Below are 27,756 nucleotides of genomic sequence, written 5' to 3'. Positions count from 1 at the left end.
AATAGATTTTCAAGAACGTTGAGAGTGGACTCAATTCCTGAAAAAATTTTTTATTCTCAAAATTCTGATACTCTATATGCTGTGACTAAAATTATTTATCTGTGATTATCGAAAATTGCAATGTATACTTAATTTTTATATTATTTATGTAGTTTATTAGATATTTATATATATGTACATTTTTAAAATTTTAGTATATAAAATAGGCTTTTATAAAAAAAAAAAAAACTAACAAATTTTAAACGTTTGTGATTTGAGAAAACAAAAATAATGTCAACAGCACATGGTATTCCCAAGCGGTCACCCATCCAAGTACTAACCATGCCCAACATATCTTGACTTCAGTGATCGGACGAGAACTGGTATTTTAAACGTGGTATGACCGTTGACGATTAAGAGATTTTCGATTCTTGCTGATGAAAATATACTTTGAATTAAGATAAAATCATTGAAAACAATTTGAAAATGAATTAAGATAATAAAAGCTTCATCTCAAGCTTCGGGAAAACATTTTTTTTTTTTTCATTTTGTTCTTTTCAGAATTTTGAAAAACCCTATATACTGTAGTCATCAAATAGTTGATGACATATATTTTATTTATATATCGCTTTATGCATTTAATATATAAACGCAATCGTCAAAAAAAAAAATAAAAATGTAACAAAATTATATTAACTAGACTTCCTTTAAATCTTCAGATGTCAGTAAAATATGTACCGTCTTTTCCTTGTTTGTTGAAGAAAAGAATCATGAGATTAGAGATCATAGCAATTGATCGTCGCTGGCATTTTCGTTCGATAACTGAGTTATCACACTGTAGTGTTGTCGACGCAGGAAATATGATGTAAACTTAAGTCAAAATTACTAGATATGAGTGGCAGACGTATGTCAGCATACGACGCTGGCGCAGCCAGCTTTCTTGCTCTCCAGCTGGATCAGCAGTGTGGAAAAAAATCAGCTCTTTCATCCCGATAAAAATGAGCGCGGTCACCGAAGAGAATACGTGAGCATTGTGCATTGTGCATTTGTGGTTTTCATTCATCGCATTGAATCGTCGCGCGTCTTTCGCTTGGTCTGCTGGTCCGCTGGATCATCGACTATTCTTGACCGAATCTCGGTCGTGCGACGGCGCGTGATTCACGAGTGTTATATAATACTGAACCGGCTAGTCACTCCGGTGCGGATATGCGAAGTGCGAGGTGTAACTTAAGAGTCACTTTTCTTTCCCGATCGATTGTAGAGCCGACGTTTCCTCAACGGAAACGCACGAGGAATGTCGATTCTTCGATAGTTCTTGGAGCTCTGATTGAAAATATTGAACTGAAAAATTGTTGAGTCTTTTAATAAAGTTTATTCTGATAGATTGCAATTGGAGGAGTGAAAACTCGCGATGATCTTCTCTTTTTCTTTTAAGAAAATATCGATCTAAAAGCTGATAGAAATTTACAGACGAAAAGTGGCTCTCCAAATTTGGAACATCCTATATAGTCGGGTTTATGTTCCGATAACTGACGGTGACGTGAGTGATATGGTGAACCAAAAGGAATTTGGAAAATGTAAAATTGAAGATTAATGAAAATCACTTTATTAAACGAATAAAAAGAAATTAGCGACTCACACTATGAAAATATCTTCGTTTTGTGCTAATAATTTACTTGTATTAAATTAAAAATTAAGAATTTCACATTATAAAGAATATTATTATTATGACATATATATTTTTTATTAAATGATATATTCTTTTTAAAAATTATAAATATGTTTTTTTTTTTATAAAAAACATCTTTTAATTGATCTATCTTCAATTTTGATTTGGATTAATTCGCTATTGCATGTGATAATTATTATGATAATGATTATTCACTTGAAGGTATAAAGAATAGAACGTGTTTATTTTAGTATTTAAAACGGTATGATAAAATCTGGATAAGAAATATATTAAACCGACTGAAAAAGATTTAATTAAGATTAATTACGTACTTCTTACCGCGTTTTTCTCATTTGCTCTAATTGTTAATCAAAAAAGATTTGTTTTCATTTGTTTTTCTACTTCTTGTGTGACAAAGAAAGAAGAACGATTAAATTATTCGGCGACTCATCAAGATTAATGGAGAGGATTGAAATAATTCTCCAATGTTCTCTATAATTGTCGCATTTGTCGATTTTCCGTATTTCTAACTCATTGACGTTAAATTATTATTTTCAGGCCGGGCGTGGAGTTCGCGATCGGTGCCCTGGCGGCGGTAGGCGCCGGCTTCTTCACGAATCCCGTGGACGTGGTGAAGGTGCGATTGCAGTTGCAGGGTGAATTGGAGGCGCGTGGCTCGTACACGAGGATATACAAGAACACCTTGCACGCCGCATATCTCATAGCCAAACACGAGGGCGCGTTGGCCCTGCAGGCGGGACTCGTGCCCGCGCTCGCCTTTCAGGTCGTCCTCAACGGCATCCGCCTGGGCGCATACAAGTCCGCCCAGAGATACGAACTCATCGTCGACAAGCAGGGCAACACCGATGTTCTGCGAACCGCCCTGGTGTCCGGCACAGCCGGCTGTATCGGCGCCGTCCTCGGCAGTCCGTTATATCTGGTAATTAACTTGACCGTCCTTGAGATTGTTCTCCAAGTCCGTCTAGGTCTAGATACTATAACACTTCGAATTGATTTTCTTATCTTCATGCGAGATTTACCTCTACCTAGCACAAGAGTGACGGCTCTTTGATTTTATTTGAAAAAAATTCGAAGGATTATTTTATGTCAAATCGTTTGAGGATCACGTGAAGTTTTACCTTGAATAAAATTGATATTAATCGAGTACAAGAGTATGTAAAAGAAATTAAAATAAGTATGGTTTTTCGTACCAAATGAATATCTCGGATAATAAATACCTTTGGCCAAAAGTCGATTTAATAAAGATACAGGATATAAATATCTTTGCGTAGAAATGTAGATAATAAGAATTTCGGCGCTACACTTCTCATACGGATTACAGCTAATGTTAATTGGACGATTATCTTAGGTCAAGACGCAGTTACAGGCGCAATCCGCGAAATCCATCGCCGTGGGCTACCAGCACAATCACTCGGGATCATGGGACGCGTTCAAGTCTCTGTGGATGGAGGGCGGCATCGCGGCGCTTTATCGAGGATGGAACGCCAACATGCCGCGCGTGTTCGTCGGCTCGGCGACACAGCTGACCACCTTCGGATTAGCGTCGGACTGGCTACGCTCGCTAAATGTAAATAGATACCGATCTTTACATTCGCTTCTGGATACCTTCCTTCTCGCACTGAAGTCTCGAATTTCCTTCGCTCGCTCACGCGGACGGAAGTTCTCTGGCAAGTCGCCAGAGGAAACGGAATGCCGATGTGTCGCGACTTTCAAAAAATATTTCGACTATCTGAATTTCAAGGATCGAAAGATAAACTTCAGTACGAGATTCGAGGATCACTTATCGTTACGATGCGACGGAGCGTTCTTAATTTTTCTCAGATATTTCCAGATCGTCCGATACTGCTGACCTTCTTGGCCTCCGCGATTGGAGGTAGTTGTGTAGCCGTCACCATGCAGCCGTTCGATGTCCTGGCAACGCGGTTGTACAATCAACGTGAGTATACCATGCGTTGGAAACTCGCTTACGTTAAACATTCAATTCACTGAAGGCCACGGTTGTGTCGCTTAATTTATAACGGTGTACATTTGCACAAATCGACATTCCGTATAAACGAATTTGCTTGTCGAATCGCGGATTTCGAGGAACAAGAAATACCCATCCTTTTTCGGTAATAAAATACTTCTTCCCATCGCATTCGCTCGACTCGGGATGCATGTCGCGATAACGTATTGACTCGGTATACGAGACTATAAATACAATGCGATGTGTATGCGTGACTATAAATACGATTCTAGTGCGCGCGGCTATAAATACGGCTTGCAAAGAATTCACGAGAAGTTTCTCAAGCGTGACGTAAAATACTCAATTAGAGAGAATATTCAAAAGTTGAGGAACTTCCAGATTTTTAATAGAGTTGTAAATTTCCTAAAGCAAGCACGTATTACGCATACGTTGTTCTCTTCGAAGATCACCAGCTTATAATGAACGTGTCTTAAACATATGCAAACGCAGAGACGGACGCGGCCGGAAAGGGTACCCTGTACAAAGGACTCGGAGACGCGCTCATCAAGATATTGCGTACTGAGGGTCTGACTGGCCTGTACAAAGGGACGTTCCCGACGTGGATGAGGATAGCGCCACATACGGTCCTATGCCTGGTGTTTTACGAGCAGCTAGATCAATTGTATCGCAACTTTAGAACTGATTGATGCTAGTTTTAAATTTATATAAATTATGTATTTACTCTAGGTATACGCACAGCGAAAATTTTGTAAGATTTTTCAAGAACGTTGAACATTAAAGATTGCAACTTTATTCGGAATAAATTGATGTTATGCATTGGCAGTGATCGCTCGATTGCGGATAGAAATTTTCAAGAATTATAGACGTATGATGTTTATATAAATGTAAAAATCTTAATCGCCGTATCTTATTCCAGCGTTCTCGCACTTCTACGCCATTATTTGCAGCATTTTAGTATTACGGGATATGTACAAATAGTACAATATATAAAATTCGCCTGCACGGTGCCTGGATCTCGTTCAAGTGAATCTCGCATTAGTCCTTTTTCAGCAGATCATTTGATGCGTGATCGGATGAATTAGTTACAACGCTGAATGAATTGTCACTCGTGTGACAAGTGTGGCAATGATTTGTCGATTCCGTTAAAAAAATCGTATAAAAATTACTTAATCGAATTAGATAAAGTTAGATTAAATAACTACGTAGCAAGTATCGCATTTGGTCTTGATTTAAAACCTTTAGTCATGGCCGCCGCTATAGCTGTAGTACTTCGACCTCGCGTTTCGGGTAAATAAATCCTGTGATACACAACAATAGTTTTCATATTTATCGCAAATAGAATATCGTACGGTGATTAATAATATACGTTTGTATTACGTACTGATTGATTTGCACCAAGATTAATGTACTTGCAGCGAAGATCAGGAAGACGTATGGACCAATTGCATCTTGTAACGAGGGAAACATCATCCCGACGAGGAAGTTTCCTCCCCAATTGAACACGCTGCCTAACGACATAGCGGCAGGCCTAGGACCAACATCGAATAGCTCGGAGCCAATGAAAAATGGTATTGGACCGAGACCGATACCGTAAAATATAACGTACGCTAGCACCGTGATGATGCAAAGCCATGGCATAAACGAAGCCGTATGCTGTAAAAGGAGAGACTGCTTAGTCTTGAAAATCAATATTTACTTCATTGCTTCTAGAAAATCCATATTATTTACACCCTTTAAAATCATATTATAAAATTAAATATTATTAAAATTAATCCATGTTCACTTACGATTAGTGCGATAGAGATGCACAGAATGATAAGGCACCCTACACATAAGTAACAGCTCAGGAATAGAACTTTTCTCCTGCTGAACAATGACATTATTGGCACGGAGACAAGTGCCATCACAATGTTTGCGACACCAGTGCCTAGAGTCGCGTATTGAGCGCCGGTGATGCCTAGGCCTGCTCCGAGAAATATCGTGTTCGAGTAATAAAAGACGGCGTTAATGCCACTGAGCTGCTGACCAAATTGCATGAGGCATACTAGAAAGAGAGGCAGTCTTACGGTCGGTTCTCTCAACACGTGCTTAATATTCCACGTCTCACTCGTCGATCTCATTGCTAGTTCTTGTTGCAAGCTAGTGATTTCATTTTGCAAGAGCATTATATCCATGTTGCGTAAACGACTGAGTTCTGGAAGTAATTGAAAGATATATAAAAGTAAGATAAAATATGTCTTTAAATAATTAAAACTTACATATTTAAATGTTATTCGAATGAAGTAGTTGTACGTACCTTTAAGAGCCTTTCCCTGTTCTCCTCGAGTTATATATAAATACTTTGGACTTTCCGGCAAAACGATGGTCAGTAATAATGCAGCGAGGCAAAGCGGTGAGAAAGATGCTAGCATGATGTGCCAGGATTCGGAAGTACCCAGAACAGTTTTGAGCCCAGCGATCTGGCCCATCAGAACGCCGCAGGTGATACCCAACTGACATAACACTCCGACAGCACCCCGTAATTTTAAAGGTGCTATTTCTGTCATGTACATTGGGAGCAAAGAAGTGGCTAGACCGCCGGAAAATCCTAGGAATATGTGTAATATTTAGAAATGTTACACATTACGGAGATTCAAAATAATAGATTGGATGAGCAAAAGTTCGTACTCGCTTTCAGCTACGATCACGCCTATCATTAAAATCGTATCCATTAATTAGACTGGCTTAAATCTTAACGATTCCTTGACTCACCAACGAACACTCGGCCGAGCAGGAAAAGTTCGACCGAGTTGACAGTTCGCACGAGCATGAATAGAACCGCTCCTGCAATCCCGCAGAGGTTGCCGGCGCTTAACGCGCCTTTACGTCCAAATTTGTCGCTCAGCCAGCTGGCGATCAAAGATCCAGACACACCTCCGATAAGAAAGATCGACACTACGGTGGACCAGAGTACGTTGAGTTCATGGCTGGACAATTGTACGTTATATCTTTCCCTGATACTGTCATTGCAGAATGATTGCATAAGCTGCAAGTCGAATATAGTTGACAGTATAATTTTAGATAACACTGTACTCGACGGAATCGCTTATTGATCTATTACGAACATGAGCAGGATTGTTCATGACACCTATGTTATATCCTGCTGGTAATGCTGATCCCAGGCAGCAAGTCGCACCGCCCAGTACCAGCAACGGGGTCCATCCACCGGGGTCGGCATCGTGTGCATTGCACTCCTATAAAAGAAATTGCACAGATCGATAATTATGTCGCATCACGGAGAAAGTTTCTCTTATTCTTCACTTCTTTTAAGTGAAAGGTGAACGGTTTATTACGCATAATAAACATTTATTCTGCGTAACATAAATAATATAACTCAGAAATTTTCTTTCTGTTGATTAAAAGACGAATAGTATAACTTAACAAAACAAGGCTACTAATTATTTTCGAGCTTTATTAGTTTTTATTTTAGCAGTATAGTTATGTAACAAAATGCGTTCAATGAGCAAATACGAATTGTATTAACGTAATTTGTAGATAAACATTACTTGCAGCATCCGTAGGCACAAGTCTTATTATTATGACGATGTATGAAGATGAATTCTGATAATTTCATATCATGACCCAATTATACAATAGAATCTTTAGATATCGTCCGCTTTGCACAACAATTAATAATCAAAAATTGTTTTAACATATTGCAACATTAAAATTACAATTACTGAATTGTGTCGATATAATCAATCTTAATGAATCTCTAACTTTATATTTTAACTATTCTCTTTCTTCATTGATTTTATTGAAGAAGAAAAAAAAGAAAAAAAATTTAATTTCCGATTTTTATATAGCGAACATGTTGATATCTTTTAAACAGCGAGCTTCACCAATCTCTTAAAAAAAAAAAAAAATGTACGATATCAGTAAAATCAGAAGACCATACCGCTCACATAATTAAGCATCGTAAGCAATATGAAGTGTGTTGCACCCTCGTAGACCAATCAGTGATAACATGGAAAAGCCAGGACGGAATGATGGAACAAAACTCAACAAAACCACACACCATGGGCATACCTGTAAACTGTTCAGATAGCCAACCATGCATTATTATGAATTTTTATAGAACACGAATATACCCTCGGACCGTTTGTCTCAAGGGCATACGCAGCTCATACACGCACAACACGCACTCACACTGGCATGTCCTTCTGTCACAAATCATGGGCTACGATATCTGCTGTGTACATATCAATATATACGCATTCTGACTCTAATGATAATTCTATAAATATATATAAGCAGGTATATTACTTCGGTTCTCCGGATATTATATAAAAAAACATGCATCAATAAAAATAATCATGAGCGTTACATTAGCAAAGCGATCATTTATTGGCGGTACTTTAATATTTTAATCTCAGCACTTGACTGAAAATTTCACTTATCACTTATATTGAATACTCTACTTTATCTATCATTCTGTTCTATGTTATTACAGAGAAATACACAGAGAACATATCTCAATCATTTAGTAAGCTCATAGATAACGGCAAACGCAACTTCGCTATTAAATCAATTAAATGTTTTTTAGGTTTTTTTTTTTTTCTTTTTAATAGGCAAAATAGTAAAGAAATTTATAATTAAGAAAAATATTAATATTAAGAAAAATATTCTATTCTGTATACTCGAGTATATTAAAATATATAATTTATAATATATAATTTATAATATTATATAAAGGTACTTAATTGAAAAAAAAAAAAATCAAATCACCAAGATTATAATATTAAATAAAGAAATTAGTGAAAAATATCTATAGAAAAACCAGCGAGTCATATTATCTTTAATGACAGTACATTGCGGATAATTAAAACAAAAAAAGGAGAGGTAAATAAATCACTTCAGAAAGAAATAAAAATGGCAGTGATAATGGAGTGATAATTGAGATATGCATCGCCTTGATTGATGTAACACAATCAGGACTGAATGGAATAATCGTCGAATCAGTCAAATGGAGTATGTAAGTCATATATATATATCTTTTTCTCTTGATCTGATAATACTGCTGCACTCGTCCATAATAACTCGATTTTGTAATTTGCTACGAATACGATGTAAAGAGAAAAAAATTGTACAGTATGAATTGCCTCGTCGCCGACGAGCGTTCGGCGCAAAAATTTTTGTAAAACATACTTTCTTTTCGCAGGCATGAAACGTCTAATAGACGCTCGTTGCATATGCAGGAATTTATTGCATGTAATCTGATAACAATATTTTCTACGCAAACCAAAACCTGTATCACTCGCAAACGATATACAGGCAATGGTATAACTATCGCATTAATTTGATAAAAATAAGAGTAATATTAATCCTTTACAGTCGTTTCGCGGTAGTGACTCATAAAATATTCAAATCAGCGCACTATTACAATTAATAAACTATATTTTTTTTTAATTCTAATCGATTTTTTTCAGATACTAAGAATTCTTTGATTGGACTTGTTAATCAAATCAACATCGAGGACTTGTTTCCTCGTTGAGAAAATTCGTACTGCAAAGGATCAAGGAATATTAACAATAATAACAGAAGAAATAAGTCTTCGAGCTAAGAAAGTAAGAGCTAAGAAAATAAATCTGCACCACAGTACAGAGAGAGATCAAGTACAAAAGACGCAGGTTGTGATAAGGAGAGTGAGAGCGGTGAGACTTACGGACTTCCGTGGTTCTCCAGCCAACGATTTCACCTTTGACACATCGATGCACAGCGCGGACACGTCGGTCTCTGCAAGTATAAGGGAGAGGATATGTCTATTATTCGGAGAATGGGAAGGGTATAACGAACGTATTATCTCGGGATATTTAAAATCGACAACGACTGCATTCTGCGAAGATCGATCGGAGGACACAACGGGCGGGAGGGTGGGACGCTGCGACATTGCATCCCCTGATTTTTGCTTTCAATTTTCCTCCCTCTTTTCTTTCACCGAAGATGTGTTCGCCGAATATATCTCGAAGGCGATTTTAATAAATGCGATTAGGGAATAAAGGTCGACCTTACCTATCGTCATGCCACGCGGCACGTGTCGGCGAACACACCACCGGTGATGACCGCAATGACCAGGGACGTTTGCTCGTCGCAGCGTACGTCAGATTATGTTAGGTTAGGGATGGCGCGTTACCAACCACCAACCCCTTGATTCGTTAGAGACAGTGTCGATAGTGTCTCTATTTTATATTCGCTCTCAGATAAAATTTGAAATTTTATTCCGACTTATAAAGTAGTGATATAATAATTGTGCCAAGATTTGTTTAAGATGATTTTAAAATGTAAAATCAAATTCTACGAGGATAGTTTCGTATCGTGCGATAAAATTCTGATTAACTTAATTGACGATTAATTTAGCTGATGGAATTGCTTAAAGCGAAGTAGTCTTGACTGGCTTTATTTATAGCCAGATACTATATTTAAGATCATTTTAAAGATCGCATTCCAATCAATAAAATGATGATAAGCTTATTTAAAATAAATAATTTTAAATATAAGAATCGATTATGAATCTATCCGATCTAATTTTTCTCTACGCCGTGTATTTTCTGCACTTGAAATAAAATGAATATAATGATTGGACGAAGAGAAAGAGAAAAAGGATGAAAAAAATACGAAGAGTTCTACATTCAGATAATCAAAGATAATCAAGCCGCATCAAGTTTGTAGAAAATTTGAAGATTTTCATACTCGCGATGAGATTATCTGCACACGCAAGTACCGAATTTTATAAACAGATATATATATATATATACACACGTGCTTGTGTTTAAAGATACGTATGTATTTATATATATATATATATATATATATATATATATATATATATATATAGAGTATCTACCGCCGATACATACATATGTATCTTTAAACACAAGCACGTGTTTCCTCCGTTCAGGCTTCTTTCTCACGTTTCACCAATCCTCGAGCGAGAAATGATTACGCGATGCACGCGAGGTCAAATGATATAGAGAGTGTCCGAAATTGAAATTTCTCTGTCGTATCTCGATTTTGTTTTCTTTTAAATTGTTTTGTTTTTCTCGCGCTTTTCAAGACGCAGAAAAATTTGTAAAAAAAGAAAAAAGGCGCGGAAAAATTTAAAAAATAAAATATAAAAAAATAAAAAATATCTAAAATTAAATTTCAGATTAGAATCAAATTTACGCTTCGATTGAAATAAAATCGAAGAGTAATTCGAGAATTAATTTATTTGGTAAAAATCTAAATTTTTGCTAGAAAAATTATTCTTTCAATATTTCTGAATATTTTAAATATTTTCTAACAATTCTCGTATGAATTTACTTTTTTCGGTAGCATTTTTTACATTCTCTTATCTCTTATCTTATGGTCTTTTTTATTCCTTTTTCAAATTCTAATCACGCAATCAGTATAAGCGCAAAGAGCGCGGTTGAATTGATTTTTCCAAGATTAATTTTGTGACACCCTGTATACTGCAGTCTTACGAATACGCAACGTATACCGTCGCGCGTTACAACAAGGTGACTTGCGAGTTTACAGAATTCCTATCGAATAATAATTAACGCTCAGTTGTGAGTAAACGCAACGTTACGAAACGTGTCGAAGTTACATGTATCAGTTACGTTCTCCTTGAGTGCATCTTATATCTATTTCTACTAATATAAATTAACCTTAATTTTGGTTTAATTTACTGTTTTTAATTTTTATAACTAAAAAAAATGAAAAGTATATTAAATCGAGATTAAATTATTAATTTATATTGGTAGAAATGGGTATTACTTATAAAAAGTATCTTCGCTTCTTCTTCTATGTTTCATAGACTTATTCCATTGCAGAGATAAAAAAAAAAAAGAGTTATTTATAGACGCAGGAGCCCAAGTCAAACTGGTCCATCGAAAGTGGACCAGTCCCCGTGCAGGCCAAAACATATCCAAAATATCCAACTTATCTCATTTATTCTTTCTTGTTCAATAAATTTTTAACCAGCTCCGCGTGATTTCATTTCAATTTCCGGCGAAATGTTCCGGCCTTAGCTTCAGTTTTCGTCTCTCTCTTACAATTTAACTTCTTTTTACATCTCTCTCTCTCTCTTTTTTTTACTTGTAAAACAAGTCTCGCGGAATGCGACCACTCGGACAATTGCGAGAAGGCAAAACGGTATTTTATGACTAACGTAGCGGAATGCGCTCTGTTTGTCGGGCCGCCTGATTTCACGGGCCGTGTCGTACGGAAATACTAGAGAGCCGAACATGTGGAGTCACGTGCGCTCGCACTCGGCTTTTTCACATCGGAAATTCGTGAAGCGAAAATAGAGCGTGCCGTCGAGGTGCGCGTACACGTGGCGCACGAACACGCGAATCCGACGCGCGCGCACGAACGCGGCCGTGAGTTCGCCGATTGCGTCTCATTGATACCGGATGTGCGACACGCTTAGGAACTAAAGAATAAAACATATGTCACGTCGAACCCTAAACGGGCCAATGACCCGTAAAAATTCCGTAACGGAATGTCTCATCGAAGACGCGTCACCGAAACGCGCGTGCTTATCGCTCACAACTGATAACGTTATTTTTAATCGAATTTATATGCGTCTTTTTTCTCTCTTTTGTACTCTCTGTCATCAGCGTCGGAGTCGATTCCTGCATCGTGACTAATCATCATTCAGATTCTGATCGTCGATGTGTATCAGTTGTCGTCGACGCTGAGTCTCGCCGCGCGGCGACATTTCGACTTTAAGTGAAACCCGAACGGAGTCCGGTTTCAGTACAAGAGGGAATTTTATAATATAAAAATACGAGATTCGTTAATATTAAATAAATCTCTCGACGCGATTCCGGATTCGCAGAGGGAGGACACAGGGTTTCCGAAGGATTTTCCGATAGATTTTCCGCGGGATTTTCCGCGTGATTTCGTATAATTTTCTCGCTTCGTCGTACCGTCGACTTTTCGCTCTCGATCCTCGGGACGTACCTTGATTTTCGTCCATTGTGCCTTTTATTGTCCGGCGCGCGGGCAAGATTCGCTTCAGCCGCCGGCGCTCGAAGTGGTTCTCGAGTGGATCGCGATATCAACCGACGCCGACGTGGACTGCGGTCCGACTAACCAGTCACCGCGATTCTTCCCGCGCCTTTCCAACGCCGCTACCGATCTTGTCACGGTCTGTACACGGCGTGTACTGGCCGACGATAGCGATGTACCGCCAATTCTTGCGGCCTTGTGTCATTTGGGCAACGCTCGGATCTAAATAGACGCGCGCGTGTAACAAAGAAGGGGTATACTGCCGAGAAAACGCTTTAATTTGAGATCGACTTTAATTAATTATACATATATAAGAAATGTCGACTAGTCTTTTAAAAAAAAGGATCACCGAGGGAGATAAGGTTCTCCACTATTGTTCGCCATTGAAGATCTGAAATTAGCCAAAGACTCTCCAGAGGCACTCTCGGAAGGTGAAACATTTTGTATCTGATAAAAATTATCGCTAAGTAATTAAGATTATTATTACGCGAAACGGGATGTGGTAGTAAGTTTGTGTTTTACAGTGACGCGGAAGAATTCAAGTTGCGTCGCAGTAATGGACAGGAAGCGACGAATGAATTCGTTTATTACGTCAGACGATTCACGAATGCGTTAAAATTATAAGTGAAATTTGATGCAATATTCACAGACTCTGTGAACACGCGGCACGCCTTCATAATTAATCGCGTGTGGTGGTCTGTTTTCGCAGGTAATTAGAGATAATTGTCCGCACGCACAATAGAAAATTTACCTGAACACAAAACATAGATAGCGATTAATTGAAATCGATGCGATAGAACTCGAGATAATGATATGTTTAGAGAAATCATTTAGTCGTCGTTATTTTCTTTTTTTTTTTTTTTCTAGATATATCAAGGATATCTTCCGCGCGTTTCTGAACGCGATCTGAGATTAAGATGTGTGAAAAGCGGCTTTCATCGGCCGCGCATTTATCATATCATTTACGCAACGATTGATCTATCTGCCGAGGTTTTGCGGATGACGTTCGTCGCATAAAAAGAGTCAATTGTACGGAAATACGGTATTATAATTGGAAATCAGCGCGACTACTTTGCGATTTCCTTTGACATCATTGATATCGTTCGATATGATGCAGCATATTAAAATTTTTTCACGATAAGTGGACCGAATCATAATTCGATTCATTATACAATTCTTCGGTTTTAAATTCGATTGCAAAATTACTCCTTTTAAATTTGATCTTTTTTTTACAATTTAATCTTTTTTAATTCGATAATCGATTTCGACAATTGATCATCGATTATTTCAATTTGCTTGGAATAACTACTCCATTTCACTCCTTGTTTTTTTATCATTTATCTTAGCGAGCATTATTTATGAGTATTATGGACACCAGTCTGACCAGTATTCAGTCGTACTCTGTCTTACTCGATATATTATATATTCAGATATAATTGTCGTGAGTGTGTGGCAGTGCGTTTATGTAAATGGTAGTCACATATAATTTATTATTTTTATTGATCTTCATTATTCCGGAGGGAAACATGATCAGTCGTATTCTTGACAAATGCAATGTTCGTGGCAGGACGCGATTACAATCTTAATTATAAGATACTTATGCTAGAAACCGAGGGTTTTAATCTTCGCAGATGACGTGAAACTATGATCGCGCAATATGTTGGAAAGAGATGAGCATGAGCATTTCGCTTCCGTACGACCCTTCTCTCTCCCTTCCTCCCCTCATCACCTCCTCTCATCCTTCACAAAGCTCGCATTCACGTCATCCGGAAGAAGAATGTCGCAATGCGCGTTATTGCGGCACACGCACGCCTTATAACGCATTAACGTAAATTCGTAATATCTTATCTACCGCGTGAATTTTTATCCGATTTAAATATCGCGCGATGAGTGTACTTGCATAATCGCCCAAAAATTTCCATGTTAATCCAGCAAGCTGCTAAAATGATTCGTCATTTTAGCCGTGTAGCGATAGGAAATGGGACGACATTAGGATGGAGTTTATACGTCGGCGTGTCGCGATAATGAAATCTTCGCACTGAGATGGCACTCGAGCTGACTCCGTCGAGATATTCTATTTTTTTACAAAAAAAAAAGTGTCTGCTGTAAATGATATAATACGATCTTTTTGTTCGCATTGAGCAACTTGCGCAATTTAATATATTTAATATTAACCTTTTATTCGGCAGAAGACATATTCATCAAACGCATAACGTGAGAAAACAGCTGATGCTTGTATGCCGCTGTTTGAACTGAGAAAAGAATTGCAATATTTATATCATGACAATAAATGTTGATAAGAATTCAATTGCGAATAATGTGGAATAGATAAAAAAGAGGCGACGTTGCCGAATAAAGGGTCGAATTCACGAGCGATAAAAGAGGTGTCCCTTCGAGACACGCATATACCGCCCTTTCACGCGTTATCGCGAGATGACAATTCAAGTGCAGTCCATTGCGTCCATTCCGAATCCTCTTCCGAGTCCGCGATTTAGAGCCGTCAACAACGGATACTTTCCGCAGCCGCACAAGTCCTTGGAATCGTCCAGATCGACGGACCAGATCATTCCGCCGCCGAGATTCAGCTCCTTTATCAGCTTGGCCTGAGGACGAGACGAACGATTTAATAACGAGATAACTCAGCTAATGATCGAATAAATAAGCAAACGGGTTATCAGAAGATCACTTCAAGATCGCATTAAATTCTTACTTGGTAACCGTCAGCACGCCAGCTTGTGCACTTAATGAATCATTCGTTTGTAAAATACACACGTGGTGTATCGTTTACAGAGTGATTCAAAGAGTGATACAGAATAATTCAAAACAACGTCTTATTCACGTATTCCTGATCGGATTTTAATACAACTTTTCTTTTGGCCAAACTTTATTTAAAGCTTAGTTTGAATTATTACAGAGAAAAATTAATATAATAAGTACTAAACATTATGCTATTCTATAAAATAATATATTTTATTAAGTTATCTATTTTTTTATGTAAATAAAATTAAAATTAAGCTTCAAATGAAGTTCTGCCAAGAGAAAATTTGTCTCAGGATTTGGTCAAGAATTTGTTTTGTAAGGGATTGTTTTGATTCATTTTATATATGCACAATGAATACGAGCGATACATGATCCTCATCATACACACCTTTCTCGCTACATTGGACACATCGTCGTAGCTGACCCATTGATCGCGTTTTGACGCATATGGTCCCACACGACCCTTCTGATCCTTCGTCACGAACCAGCCGTCGTTCCTCACGTTGTCGCATATCTGCAATATCATAAAGAGTAAAATATTTAATAACATCCTGATATCATTTATTGGCAGTATCGATTTTTACCTCGTAATAAGCTAGGAAACCGGCCGATTTTGTGAACCTGCCAGGCTCTCCAGGTCCAGAGACATTCGCATGGAAGCCCGGCACTTGGTGGTGTGACTTCTCGGACAGGGTGAAACTCGATCCGTAAGTGGGTATACCCAGAACGATCATCTCGGCTGGCACACCCTTGCGGATCCAGTACGTCACGGAGAAGTTCGCGTTCAGGACGGGGCTCCGATCGCTAGGATGACGATAGAGCGGCGCGACGTGGCCGGTTTCGCTTCCCCAACCGTTGTGGTAGTCGTACGCCATCACGTTGATCCAATCCACGTATCGTATTAAACGTTGGATCTGAGTGTAACCTCGATCGACGACGATCTTGTTCGCCGAGACCGCGATGGACAATAAAAGTCCTCTAGACGTGAACGCTTCGTTGAGATCTTGAAGCAATCCGATGAAGAATTCACCGTCCCGCTGAGGACCGCGGCTACAGTCGCCCTGCGTTTTTTTTTTTTTTTTTTTTTTAAATGTTTGTCATAAAATCAAGCAAGACATTTGGCTTTTAATCAATTTCATATTACGTTTAACGTATTATATTTAGACTCTATTGATATTTCCAACTAAATTTTACTAGAGATAAGAATATTCGATGTTAAAATATCTTTCCTATTAAATCTTCTTTTTTGTATCAAAAATTAAAATATATCCTTTAAATTCTAAATGTATTTAATATTTTATATTAAAAGAATTATTATAGTTATATTAAAAAAAAAATGAAAACACATCTCGGTTTACCTGCCAGCATACCGGAAACTCCCAATCAAGGTCAAGACCATCGAATCCGTATCCCTCGACGACTTCAATTACATGTCTGACAAATTTGTTTTTAATCGACTGCAAACTACCGGCCAATCTGCTGTACTTGTCGTCCTTCGAGTCATTCCATCCACCTAGACCGAGCAATATCTTAACGTCGTTTCTTCTTTTAACATCCATCGCTTTGTGCAGAAAACTCCTGAACATGTCGGCGGAATCGTCGATATTTAACGTAAATGTCTCCGCCTCCAGCGTGGCGAAAGCGTAGACAATGTGCGTGCAGAGTTGTCCGTTGATGTCCTCGGGCAAGAATTTGCCGAAGCCCTCTCGTCTCCAAGCCCAATTTGTGTAGTAACAAATCACTTTCTTTTCCCTTACATTCTCGGCGATTCTGAATTTCGGCGATATCTGTAAAATCGACAAAATAATAATTAATAGAATTATCGGTTTTGTGTTAAAATACCTATGCGATACGTACTTGACGTTGAGCGGCCTTGCACCTGGTGTTCTCCGGCCAGTCGCATCGGTCTTCGTTCCAGTAGAGTCCGGGTGGACAGGACTGTTCCGAGATCTTGCCGAAGTTGCACAGATAATACTTGGTGCAATCATCTTTGTGCGGTATGAACAATTGTCCGGCGCAGTCTGCCGGAGGTGGCGGACTGGCTTCGATCTCGACAGTGTCATCGATATCCGATTCAGTTGCCATTGTTGTGGTTATTGGTGGGAGATAGATTGGTCTTGATGATGTGGTGGATTCGTATATTGGATCGATTTCAGTTGTCGTAACAGTTGTGGATTCAATGCCGATTTGACTGACGTCAGTCATGATCGTTTCTGTACATTTTAATCATAACGATAACGATATTCAAATGTAAAGGGAAAAAAATCATATATTAAAAAATATTAAAATTAATATTTATATTTTTTAGATACAATGAGATGTTAACAGATCTACCTCCCGTAACAGGACACAGTGGGCCCTTCGGGTAGTTCCTCAAAACTCGATTCATCGTTCTCAAGAGTGGACTGGGCTCGCAGCCGCATCTATTTTTGAAATCGTCCAGATCCAAGGCCCAAACCATTCCGCCGCCGAGGCCGAGTTTCTTAATCAATTCTGCCTTCAGCTTGACTTGTTGAGCGTCGTCGAAGCCTACCCATTGATCACCTTTGTAAGCATATGGGCCGATTCTTCTTTCTTTATCTTGAACAACTGTCCATCCCTTCTTCAGTGTTCTTTCACATATCTATTATTGAGCAAAAGAGTAGATATTTATTTTCAGAATAAGTATCTTTTAGAGGATAAAATAATGATTTTTTTTTACATTTATACTTTTACTCTTTTTTTTTTATGAAAACAGACCTCGTAATATGCTAAAAAGCCTCTTGCCCTAGTCGCTTCTCCAGCTTCGCCACCGCCATAGGTTGGAGCGTTTAAGTCATGCATATTCCTTTCCGCAAGTGAAAACGATTGACCGTACAATGGAACACCCATAACTAACTTCTTCGGATTCGCACCTTTCTCTATCCAATAATGAATCGAAAAGTTCTGATGGCAGAGAAGCAAATGTTTGTAAAACTTCTGAAACTATAAGTATTTATGGTAAATAATGTTCAAAAAGTAAAGCTTACGGCATTGAACGTCGGTTCCCAGTCGTTCAGAAGAGGATACAACGGTGCCACGTGACCAGTCTTCTTGTCCCATTGACCATGAAAATCATACGTCATCACTGATATCCAGTCCAGGTTCTTGGATAAAACGGGAACGTTGTATCCAGCGTCGATCACTCTCTTACTCGGCGAGACAGCCGCGGAGAGAAGCAAACCTCGCGGCTTGAACTCGTCACTTAATTCCTTCACCAATTCAGCAAAGCTTTCCTTGTCGGATTCCGGACCTTTGTTGCAATCCACTTGCCAGCATACCGGGTACTCCCAATCGAGATCAAGGCCCTCAAATCCATACTTCTCGATGAAGGAAAGAACTTGCGCAATGAATTTTTGTCTAGCCGACGGCGAGTTCACCAGTCTGCTGTACTTGCCGCCAGCCGAGTCGTTCCAACCACCAAGCGCCATCAGCACCTTCAGACCCTTCGCCTTGAATGCCGCCACTCTCTCGTAAAACTTATTGTCTATATCGGCCCAAGGATCGTGGGACTTCATCGTTAAGCTACTGCCATCCAGCACTGCGAATCCGTAAAGCACGTGGGTGCAGAGATCTGGATCTATATCCTCCGGGACAAATCTGCCACCCTCTTGTCGATACCAGGCCCAGTTAGTGAAATAGCAGATGACCTTGAATTCACTCTTGGAACCGTCTTGCGTAACGCGATCCGCCACCGTGGTCGGCCGTGTCGCCTGCGTGGGCTTGATGACAGTCGACGTCGTCATCGGTGACGGTGGCGGTTTCCACTCTATGGGCCTGTCGTGCTCATTGGGCGGTTCCGCCAGCATCCGCTGGATCGCGTGCAACAACGGATGAGGACCGTCATCGCATCGTCCACGGAAATCGTCCAGATCCAGAGCCCATATCATGCCGCCACCCAGCCCCATGTCGCGCACGAATTGCGCCTTCCGCCTAATCATCTCCGTGTCGTCAAAGCTGACCCATTGACTGCCTTTATAGGCGTATGGACCCATTCTGCGCTCCGAATCTTGCACCACCGTCCAACCGCGATTACGCACTCGATCACAGATCTCATAGTAAGACAGGAAACCGGCAGCTCTGGTGAACTCCCCGGCGTTCCCGGCGCTAGCTGGCGAATTCAGACCGGTCCCAGCGCTTGGGTCGTTGATGGTGAAGGATTGCCCGTACAACGGCATGCCCATAACGATGCTTCTGGGTGGCGCGCCCTTCGAGATCCAATAGTTGATCGAATAATTAGCATTGAAGTAATAGAATTCGTCGTCCGGGTGATAATATAAAGGCGCAACGTGACCAGTTCGCTTGTCCCATTGTCCGTGATAGTCATATGTCATGATGGCAATCCAATCTAGATATCTGGCCATCGCTGGCACATCGTAGCCCTTGTCGATCACCTTCTTGCTCGGAGATACCGCTGCAGAGAGGAGTAATCCTTTCGGTTTGAACCTGGCGCTTAATTCCTGTAATAAGGCTGCAAAGCTGTCTTTATCGGAGTCCGGACCTTTGTTGCAATTCACCTAGTGTTAAAATATGGAAAGAGTTAGTTAACAATGGAAAAAGTTGTAAACAATTTGCAGATTATATATGGAAAATATTTTAAAAAATCTTTACCATACCAGCATCTAAATTTCGTTTTTAAATTTTAAATATTATCCAAAATGAATCTAAAAAAATATAATAAAAAAAAGAATATAACACACATGCCAAGATAAGAAAATGAGCAAAAATTCGGATGCTATTGTCTTAATATCATGAAATAAAAGAAAAAATGAGCTCACCTGCCAGCAAACGGGATATTCCCAATCCAAGTCCAATCCATCAAAGCCGTACTTCTCGACAAACTGAATGGCGTGATCAATGAACTTTTTCCTGGCGGTCGGACTGTTCACCAATCGACTGTACTTATCGCCGGCCGAATCGTTCCATCCACCCAGCGCGAGGAGCACCTTAAGGCCCCGCTTCTTATACGCCACTACTCGCTCGTAAAAACGATTGTCATAGTCCGCCCAGGAGTCGTGCGCCTTGATCACCAGTTCAGAATAATCCAGCACCGCGAAACCGTATACGATATGCGTGCACAGAGTGTGATCGATGTGCTCCGGCAGGTAACGACCAATCCCGCGACGGTACCAGGCCCAGTTGGTGAAATAGCACACAATCTTATAGTAACCGGATAACGGAGATACCTTGTCGGGGTCTATGATCGCTGGAGGCAAGGTCGAGGTAGGTAGCTGATTTGTGGTCGATGTAACCGTTACCCCTTCCGTGCTAAATGTCGGTTGGGTGATCGGCTTCTGCGGAACTGATGGCCGAGAGGATGCCGTTGTCGTTGCCGGCTGCGTGGTGCTTTCCCTGTCGCTATCGTCGTCCATGCACTTCGCACGGGACGGCCAATCACAAATACGGGTCTCCCTGTTGAAGTGCAAGCCCGGCGCGCAGCTGAATATTTCCTGGCGACCCCAAAGGCACGCCTGGTAGCTCTTACAATTACCCGGTACGCTGCTGTAGCTGCCGGAGACGCAGGTCTAAAATAATCGTGGTAATAATAGTCTGTCATTATCAGTGTCAATTATCAAACTGTCATGCAACAAACAGATAGGATGACGAATTGAACCGGATCTGACCAGACCAAGAATGTTTATATATGTTAATAAATGTATACATGAATGATCACTGGCGTCTAAATATTAGTGTTTATCTGTTTATATATTTTTTTTATATTACTTACAGTCGGGACGGTGTCTTTTTCTACGAGCAGAGCGTTTTTGTGCGGTTTATCGTCGCACGGATTCTTGAAGGCCCAGTCGCACATATTTTTCTCAATGTTCCAATTTAAGCCTGGACCGCACTGCTGCGAGACGAGGTCGCCGTTTACGCAAACCAGGAAGCTTGTACACGAATTTGGATAGGGATAATATTGTCCATGTTTGCATGGTTTTTGCGGCGTTTCCGTTAGTCCCGTGGTGGTGAATTTCGTGGTTGACATCGTCGTTGTTCTCGTCGTTGTTGTCGTCATTCTTGTCGTCGTCATTCTCGTTGATGTCGGCGTGGTCATTTTAACAGTCGTAATGGATGGTTTCGTTGAGTTCTCCGAAGGCCTGCCTGTCGTCGAACCTGAGGAGAAGATAAAAATTCGTTCGATAAAAAAAGAAAAAAAGAAAAACTCGTGTTGTATTACGCGATAAAAGCCGAGCTATTTAATATCGATTGAATCGGTACCTCGACGAGAAATTTCATACGCTCTCTGCACGCCGCAGTTTAAAAGCAGAAAAATTAATATAATTATATAAAGACGCTGAAACGAGAAAGCCATAATTTTCACAAAAGCAATGAGAGGGACAAACGAGGCACAAACAGACAGGTCGCCGAGGCTGCTTGTACCCTTGCACTGATACTAGCAATCTTCGCTCTGCGACGGACGGCAAAGGGAGAGGATGCTACAGAAAGAACGCTCCTTGGCCGGAGGCGATAGCTAATCGCAGAAGATATGTATACGCGACGGTATTTGCATACGCGCGACTCGCAAACAGGTTTGCGTCCACGTGCTCGCTTATCGAAATAATTTTTATGGATTATTAAAGGAGTCAATGTCATCGTGATGATAATTTTTCTCCTTAATGTCGACGGATTAATACCAATAACCCTGTGAAGATACGATTCGATATTTTATGACGATCGATCGTGGCATGCGAACTCATATCAAACCGACCAATCTACATGCCGATTATTACTCGTCGTTGCCTCGTTCAATCGTTTCGAGCTATTTAAATCGCGGATCATTTCCTTAACAGCAAAATGGAGAAAAAAGACGAAGAGAGAGAGAGAGAGAGAGAGAGAAAGAGAGAGAGAGAGAGTGACTGATCAAGAAATGACGTATTTGGTTGACGAGAATATAGGCAGTCTTACCAGTTGCTACTTGACACTTTGCCGCCGATGGCCAATCGCAAAGATATCGACTCGCGTCCCAATGCAATCCTGGCGCGCACTGTTCGCGCTTCAATTCGCCGCGGACACATCTGTAATAATTTCCGCAATTTACGGGATCGCTGTAATACTCGCCGCTTGTGCAGTTCATTCCCGGCGTGGCGGCGATCGGTTTCCGCGTCGTCGTAACCATCGGCGGTGCGCTGAAAGAAGAGCCAACAAGAACTTAAAATGACTATAAAAGTATCTTAATTCATGAGGTACATGAATGTTAAACATTTTGATCTATTTTGGACTCTCTTCAATAGCTTAACGACAAAAAGACTGAAAAAGATTCAGATAATTTTCTACAAAATATATATAAAGGTGAACAACTATAATCTTCTTCCAAAATTTTTTTTTTTTACCTCGATGTAGTGGTGCTGCTAGGTGTTGTACTCGGTTTTGGAGGCTTCACTGTACTTTCCGGGATTTTAGTGGTCTTCTGACTGGTCCAAGTCCACGTGGGCCACGTAGTCCTAGTCGTCTTCTGGGTCGTAGTACTCGGTTTCTCTGTCCACGTAGGCCACGTGGTAGCTTTAGTGCTAGACGTCGTCATCGGCGTGGTGGGTCGCGGATTGCCATCATTTGCATCGCTGTGAGTAGTCAATGTCGGTGCTTGTGGTGTCACCGGTTGCGATGGACGTTGGCAGCCCTCCGAGACAGATGCCGACAAACGACCTGCCATTCAGAATAAATACGTCAAAATTATTTAGGACAACGTTAAATGTAGAAAAGTAACAGTATGTACCATCTTAAGAGAATATAATAATACCTTACAATAATATAATATTAACAAAAGTAATAAACGAACCTAGCGCGCGATTTATAGTTTTCAACAGAGGATATGACTCCAAACAACAGAGATTCTGAAAATCATCTAAATCAACGGTCCACATTGTAGCTCCGCCATACTGATTTCCCATTATGTATTTGCCCTTAGCGTAGACGCTCTCTCGATCTTCATAACCCACCCACTGATCTTCGAAATGAGCACTGGGTCCTGAAATTTTACAAACTCGTTGTAGATTATAATGTATACTCTAATAATATTCAATATTTTAATAATATCATTATAAATAGAATATTTTCCGATATAATATTGGAGATGTATGTAGTTACCTACCAACTCCAACCTTCCAATCGCGCCGTTTGATTCTTTCGCAAATCTCGTAATACGCTAACATTCCAGGCTGTTTAGTGAATTCTCCCGGTTTGCCGGGACCGGTCGTGGGATCACCCAGACTGGCTTGGCTCGCTGTCGAGAGTCGGTAAGATTGTCCATATAGAGGGATACCAACTAGAAGTTTAGATTTTTCAGCGCCCAGATCGACGAGGTAGTTCATAGTGAAGTTCTGAAACATTTTCAAAAATATTACACTTTATTACTTACAACTCACACGCAATTGCACAACTCAAACTTACGACGTTGTAATACGGATTGCTGTCGCCTGGTGACCCGAACAAGGGCGCTATGTGTGCCAATTTAGATTCCCACGCTCCATGATAATCATACGTCATGACCGACATGAAATCGACGGCTCGTGAAATTTCGCGCACCTCGTACGCCTTGTCGATGACCTCTTTGTATCCCGACAGGGCAACAGCCAGGAGAAGAGGCGATTCCTGCTTATTGAACTCCTCCCTCAGCTCTTGTATTAATTTAGTGAAGTTTGGCTTATCGGAATCTGGGCCCTTCTTGCAATCACTCTGCCAGCACTTGGGATAACTCCACTCGAGCGAGAGACCGTCAAAGTTATGCTTTTTCAGGAAGTTCACCGTGGTGATGACAAATTTACGACGAGCGGCACCGCTGCTGATCAATCGAGAGTACTTGTCGCCGGAACTGTCGGTCCATCCTCCCAAAGCTAACAATATCCTTGCCCCTTCGATCGACGTTACTCGCTGATAAAGATCTAAAATAAATATTGTATTTTTTAAACAAAAAATTACTAATTATAAATTTAATTTTAAGCAAAACCGAAAAGTGTTTTTACAACTTGCGAAATTGACTTTAACATGAAGTGGAGTTTTACAAATTGTAAATTTAATCCACTCTTGATTTGAATCCACCAAAATTGGAATGAGGTGAATTGGATTATTATACCCACTGTTTTCGACGTCGGCCCAAGGATCAAATGGCTGAACTAACAGCGTCTCGGGATTTAATCCGGCAAAGGCGTAGATGATGTCGGTACAAAGTTGCGAATCCAGATTTTCTGGCACAAATTTGCCGTCTCCTTTGCGGTACAATGCCCAGGATGTCATGTAACATGCCACTCGCGGACCAGCTTGCCGCAACACTTTTTTCGGTGTTGTGGTTGAAGATATATCTTGACCGATGATTTTGTCGAAGACATTGAGTTTGCAGACTTTCGGAGATTTCATCAGCGTAGCGGCCACACAACGTCCTTGTATCGGATCAAAGAGCCGGCTATATCCGCAGTGACCATGATGCAACACTCCTAAAAAAAGCAACACGGGTAAATTCTACAATTTCCGAGTAACGTCGAAAAAAAAATCAACTTTTGCCATTCTCGATTAATTTGATCGTAACCATTACCTTTGACGCAGGAATAAAACGCGGAACAATTTTCTGGATCCCTGGAGAGACCATCCTTCGAACATTTTTTCATCAGAGCATCCTCGTAATGTCCTAAGGATCGTACGGCGGCGTTCAGCATCGGCCAAGGATTTCCGCAGATTCCCTATGGAATTTAAATCACAACATTTATATATATATGTTGTGATATATATATGTGAAATCACATGGATAAGCGGCACTAAATTGTGCCTGTCAACAAAACGATTCATTCAATAAAAATAAATTAATTTTGTTAATTACTTGAAAATCATCAAGATCCAGCGACCACAACGAAACCCCACCGAGCCCCATCGCCCGGACAAATGCTATTTTAATTTTAACCGATATAGGATCATCATAACCGATCCACTGATCGCCACGTTTCACATACGATCCTTCCTCGTCCCTGCCAGAGAGCCACAAACCTCTTTCCAATTTCTCACACACCTACAAAGAACGATTGTCTCTTAATTGACTTACACGTCTATGAATTTTTTTCTATTAATATTTTATAATATTTCACCTCGTAATAAGCCAATTTTCCGTCTTTCCATTTAGTGTAAGCACCCTGTTTGCCAGGGTTCTGAATGGGCGCGCCAATATCGGTGAGATTATCGAATTTGAAGGTATATCCCTGGCCAAAGATAGGTATAGCAAGAACGATCCTCGATCGTTGCTCGGCGCCGATCTGTTCGATCCATTTGCTCACGTTTTGCACGAAACTCAAAGGGCCCGGATGAAGGGCGGATTGGTCCATTTTCTCGCAAAGAGAACAAGGCGGCCGGACATCTCGCCAGCTTTTCAAGATTATTAGATCGACGAGCGACGCGAGCTCCGAATCCAGAGGGTCTTCTGGTTTCAACGCCACCGCGAGGGTGTATCCCTTTTTGACTAATGGAGCACTGATCATCTTCAACAGAATCTTAAATTGCGGCCAGTCTTGAACGGCGGTCGGCCAGTCGAGCTCGATACCGTCGAAGCGATATTCCTCCAGGAATTTGAGGATAGATTCTCGCAATGTGAAGTCAGAATTTGAGAAATTAGCTTTTTGTTGGATAATCAGGCTGTAATGCAAACTCGCCTGAATGGATATCAGTACGCGCAGCGCTGGATCCTTCAACCGAAGTCTCGTAGCAGCATTGTAACCGCCTATGTAATAGGATAAATTTATATAATTAGTATTAATTATAATCTTAATTGTAATCTAATTTATTTTTTCAATATTTGACATCTCTATTTTATAATATTAAAATTTTCATTTTGTAACGTATAATAGTAACCTTTAATTCGATCATAATCTGGATCACTGGGAACAACAAAGTCTTTTCTATCTGTAAATAAAACAATAAAATTATAATAATTAAGATAACAAAAATAATCGTAAAATAATTATTTACCGATAGTAGCTGCGGAATATATCAGATGAGTACACTTGTAATCAGGGATATTTTCCGGATACAAAGAGAACGGTTCTGTTCTATGAACGGCTCTAGAATCGAAGCGGCAGACAATCTTTGGTTCGAGAATCTGCTGCATTCTTCGCAAGGTCGGCGGTGCCACAGGCTCGATCCAAATCGCCTCGTGATCCGGATCGACAGCAAGAAAAGGCGCTTCACGATGCTCCACTGCATCTCTCAAGGGCAGTCTTACATTCCCGCTACATACATAAACAATTATATCATTATGTTTGAAATCTGGATATATTATATTATATTATATTAAATCTAAGTAGAATTATATATTAAATCGAGAGATTGAGAAAGCCAGTGAAGGAATATTTGCATTAAGTAAAAATAAAATGGCGTAGCTCCGTGAATACATTCGACTTTCAAAAATTTCAAGTCTTTAAACGCACCACGTTCCCCCTGATAAAAGCCTGTAAAAATTCAAAATAAATCGTCGGGAGGATTTTAACAAATTTAAAACAGAGAGATACGTTTTAAAGTAGCTATTATCGGCAGGCGATTCTTAGAAGTCCATTTGGAAGAGGAAAATAATAATAATATCTTATAATCGAGAGAGGCGAGGGAACATCGGGAAAGAAGGAGAATATCACAAAATCCTACGGATTCCTTTGTACGGTCAAGGGTTAAAATTAATATGCTAATCACGTGAATTTTTACGAAACGTGAACACAGGAACGGCGGAAAGCTTTAGCCGATTACACATTCTTGGAATAGTAATATTCACCTCTCGAGGCTGTCTCGGAACCACGGATTCGATTCGGCGTGCAACACGTTGTCCGGCAGCGATTCGACCGCGTCGCGCAGGGGATATCTGTGCGAGCCGAACTCATCGTAATCTAAATCATTTGACAGACGGCCGGAGGCCGTCGTCGGGGTCGGCAAACTTTCGACGGCGCTTCTCTGAAACGAGGGAGGGAACCCGCGCTCCTGCTGGTGGTGGTCCCACGGTGGCGGAGGCGGCAGGATCTCTCGGACCGGTACTCGATTCGAGGGAACGGCCGACGATAAACTCACCAGCCAAGTCAGGATAATCCAAGTCGCCATGGCTGAAATGACAAATCGCATTGGCATCGCAGTTTCTTACACGCGCCCTCCCCATCCCTCCGAGGAAACCTGCTTGCTGAATCCCTCTTTGCAATCTCGAAATGCGCTATTTTTACGGCCGGCTCTAAAGAGCCGGTTTAAGAGCACCGAGTATCCTCTTCTTCGGCCAGGACGTAGGAGGTACGCGTCGGAATGCATTTCACGCTGGAGGATTTCACGTACGTCAGTTTGTTTACCCGCGCCTTTCAAG

General features: G+C 40.4%; 3 protein-coding genes and 1 non-coding gene across 6 annotated transcripts; 1 reads left to right on the top strand and 3 right to left on the bottom strand.

Moving 5' to 3' along the window:
* Nucleotides 1-271: 271 nt before the first annotated feature.
* Nucleotides 272-390, bottom strand: LOC112552440 (5S ribosomal RNA). Its single transcript, XR_003096614.1, has one exon. It is a non-coding gene; the product is annotated as a 5S ribosomal RNA (ribosomal RNA).
* Nucleotides 391-787: 397 nt separating this feature from the next.
* Nucleotides 788-4,457, top strand: LOC105424511 (solute carrier family 25 member 35). Of its 2 annotated transcripts, none has more exons than XM_011634781.3 (5): nt 788-1,003; nt 2,207-2,588; nt 3,018-3,236; nt 3,491-3,605; nt 4,125-4,457. In XM_011634781.3, exons 1-5 carry the CDS (start codon nt 978-980, stop codon nt 4,319-4,321), a joined length of 939 nt encoding a protein of 312 aa, XP_011633083.2. In that variant the 5' UTR covers nt 788-977; the 3' UTR covers nt 4,322-4,457. The 2 variants fall into 2 exon arrangements, with proteins under 2 accessions (XP_011633083.2, XP_011633084.2); XM_011634782.3 differs by lacking the exon at nt 788-1,003 and adding an exon at nt 1,066-1,556.
* LOC105424514 (solute carrier family 2, facilitated glucose transporter member 1) lies at nt 2,884-12,784 on the bottom strand. Of its 2 annotated transcripts, none has more exons than XM_011634784.3 (8): nt 12,624-12,784; nt 9,340-9,410; nt 6,740-6,868; nt 6,387-6,660; nt 5,932-6,222; nt 5,423-5,829; nt 5,017-5,288; nt 2,884-4,933 (listed from the first exon to the last, which is right to left on the bottom strand). In XM_011634784.3, the coding sequence occupies exons 1-8, from the start codon at nt 12,637-12,639 to the stop codon at nt 4,834-4,836; spliced, it is 1,560 nt and encodes a 519-aa protein (XP_011633086.2). In that variant the 5' UTR covers nt 12,640-12,784; the 3' UTR covers nt 2,884-4,833. The 2 variants fall into 2 exon arrangements, with proteins under 2 accessions (XP_011633086.2, XP_011633087.2); XM_011634785.3 differs by lacking the exon at nt 12,624-12,784 and adding an exon at nt 9,687-9,836.
* A 2,328-nt stretch (nt 12,785-15,112) lies between these two features.
* LOC105424512 (putative chitinase 10) lies at nt 15,113-27,526 on the bottom strand. The gene is made up of 22 exons (XM_011634783.3): nt 27,187-27,526; nt 26,394-26,653; nt 26,277-26,327; nt 25,520-26,145; nt 25,258-25,443; nt 24,976-25,120; nt 24,524-24,877; nt 23,838-24,328; nt 23,539-23,767; nt 23,227-23,415; nt 22,781-23,093; nt 22,356-22,576; nt 21,178-21,563; nt 20,228-20,974; nt 18,440-19,966; nt 18,171-18,356; nt 17,766-18,054; nt 17,289-17,644; nt 16,790-17,218; nt 16,016-16,492; nt 15,820-15,945; nt 15,113-15,274 (listed from the first exon to the last, which is right to left on the bottom strand). The coding sequence occupies exons 1-22, from the start codon at nt 27,504-27,506 to the stop codon at nt 15,113-15,115; spliced, it is 8,070 nt and encodes a 2,689-aa protein (XP_011633085.2). The 5' UTR covers nt 27,507-27,526.
* Between the last annotated feature and the right edge of the window lie 230 nt (nt 27,527-27,756).

The sequence above is a fragment of the Pogonomyrmex barbatus genome, unplaced genomic scaffold (genome assembly GCF_055798465.1).
Source record: "Pogonomyrmex barbatus isolate J1 unplaced genomic scaffold, ASM5579846v1 scaffold3, whole genome shotgun sequence".
NCBI classification, from domain to species: Eukaryota; Metazoa; Arthropoda; class Insecta; order Hymenoptera; family Formicidae; genus Pogonomyrmex; species Pogonomyrmex barbatus.
Note: the sequence above shows the minus strand (reverse complement) of the source record. Positions and strands in the feature narration are given on the sequence as shown.

Coding starts and splice junctions, on each gene's coding strand:
- LOC105424511 (XM_011634781.3), top strand. CDS start 978: ATGAGCGCGGTCACCGAAGAGAATAC. Junction 3,237..3,490: donor ACTGGCTACGCTCGCTAAAT/GTAAATAGATAC, acceptor AATTTTTCTCAG/ATATTTCCAGATCGTCCGAT. Junction 3,606..4,124: donor AACGCGGTTGTACAATCAAC/GTGAGTATACCA, acceptor ATGCAAACGCAG/AGACGGACGCGGCCGGAAAG.
- LOC105424514 (XM_011634784.3), bottom strand. Junction 6,869..9,339: donor CTGGAGAACCACGGAAGTCC/GTAAGTCTCACC, acceptor TTTCTTTTATAG/GAGTGCAATGCACACGATGC. Junction 5,830..5,931: donor ACAGGGAAAGGCTCTTAAAG/GTACGTACAACT, acceptor AATTACTTCCAG/AACTCAGTCGTTTACGCAAC.
- LOC105424512 (XM_011634783.3), bottom strand. CDS start 27,506: ATGGCGACTTGGATTATCCTGACTTGGCTGGTGAGTTTATCGTCGGCC. Junction 23,416..23,538: donor CGATTGGAAGGTTGGAGTTG/GTAGGTAACTAC, acceptor GTAAAATTTCAG/GACCCAGTGCTCATTTCGAA. Junction 17,219..17,288: donor GCAAGGCCGCTCAACGTCAA/GTACGTATCGCA, acceptor TCGATTTTACAG/ATATCGCCGAAATTCAGAAT.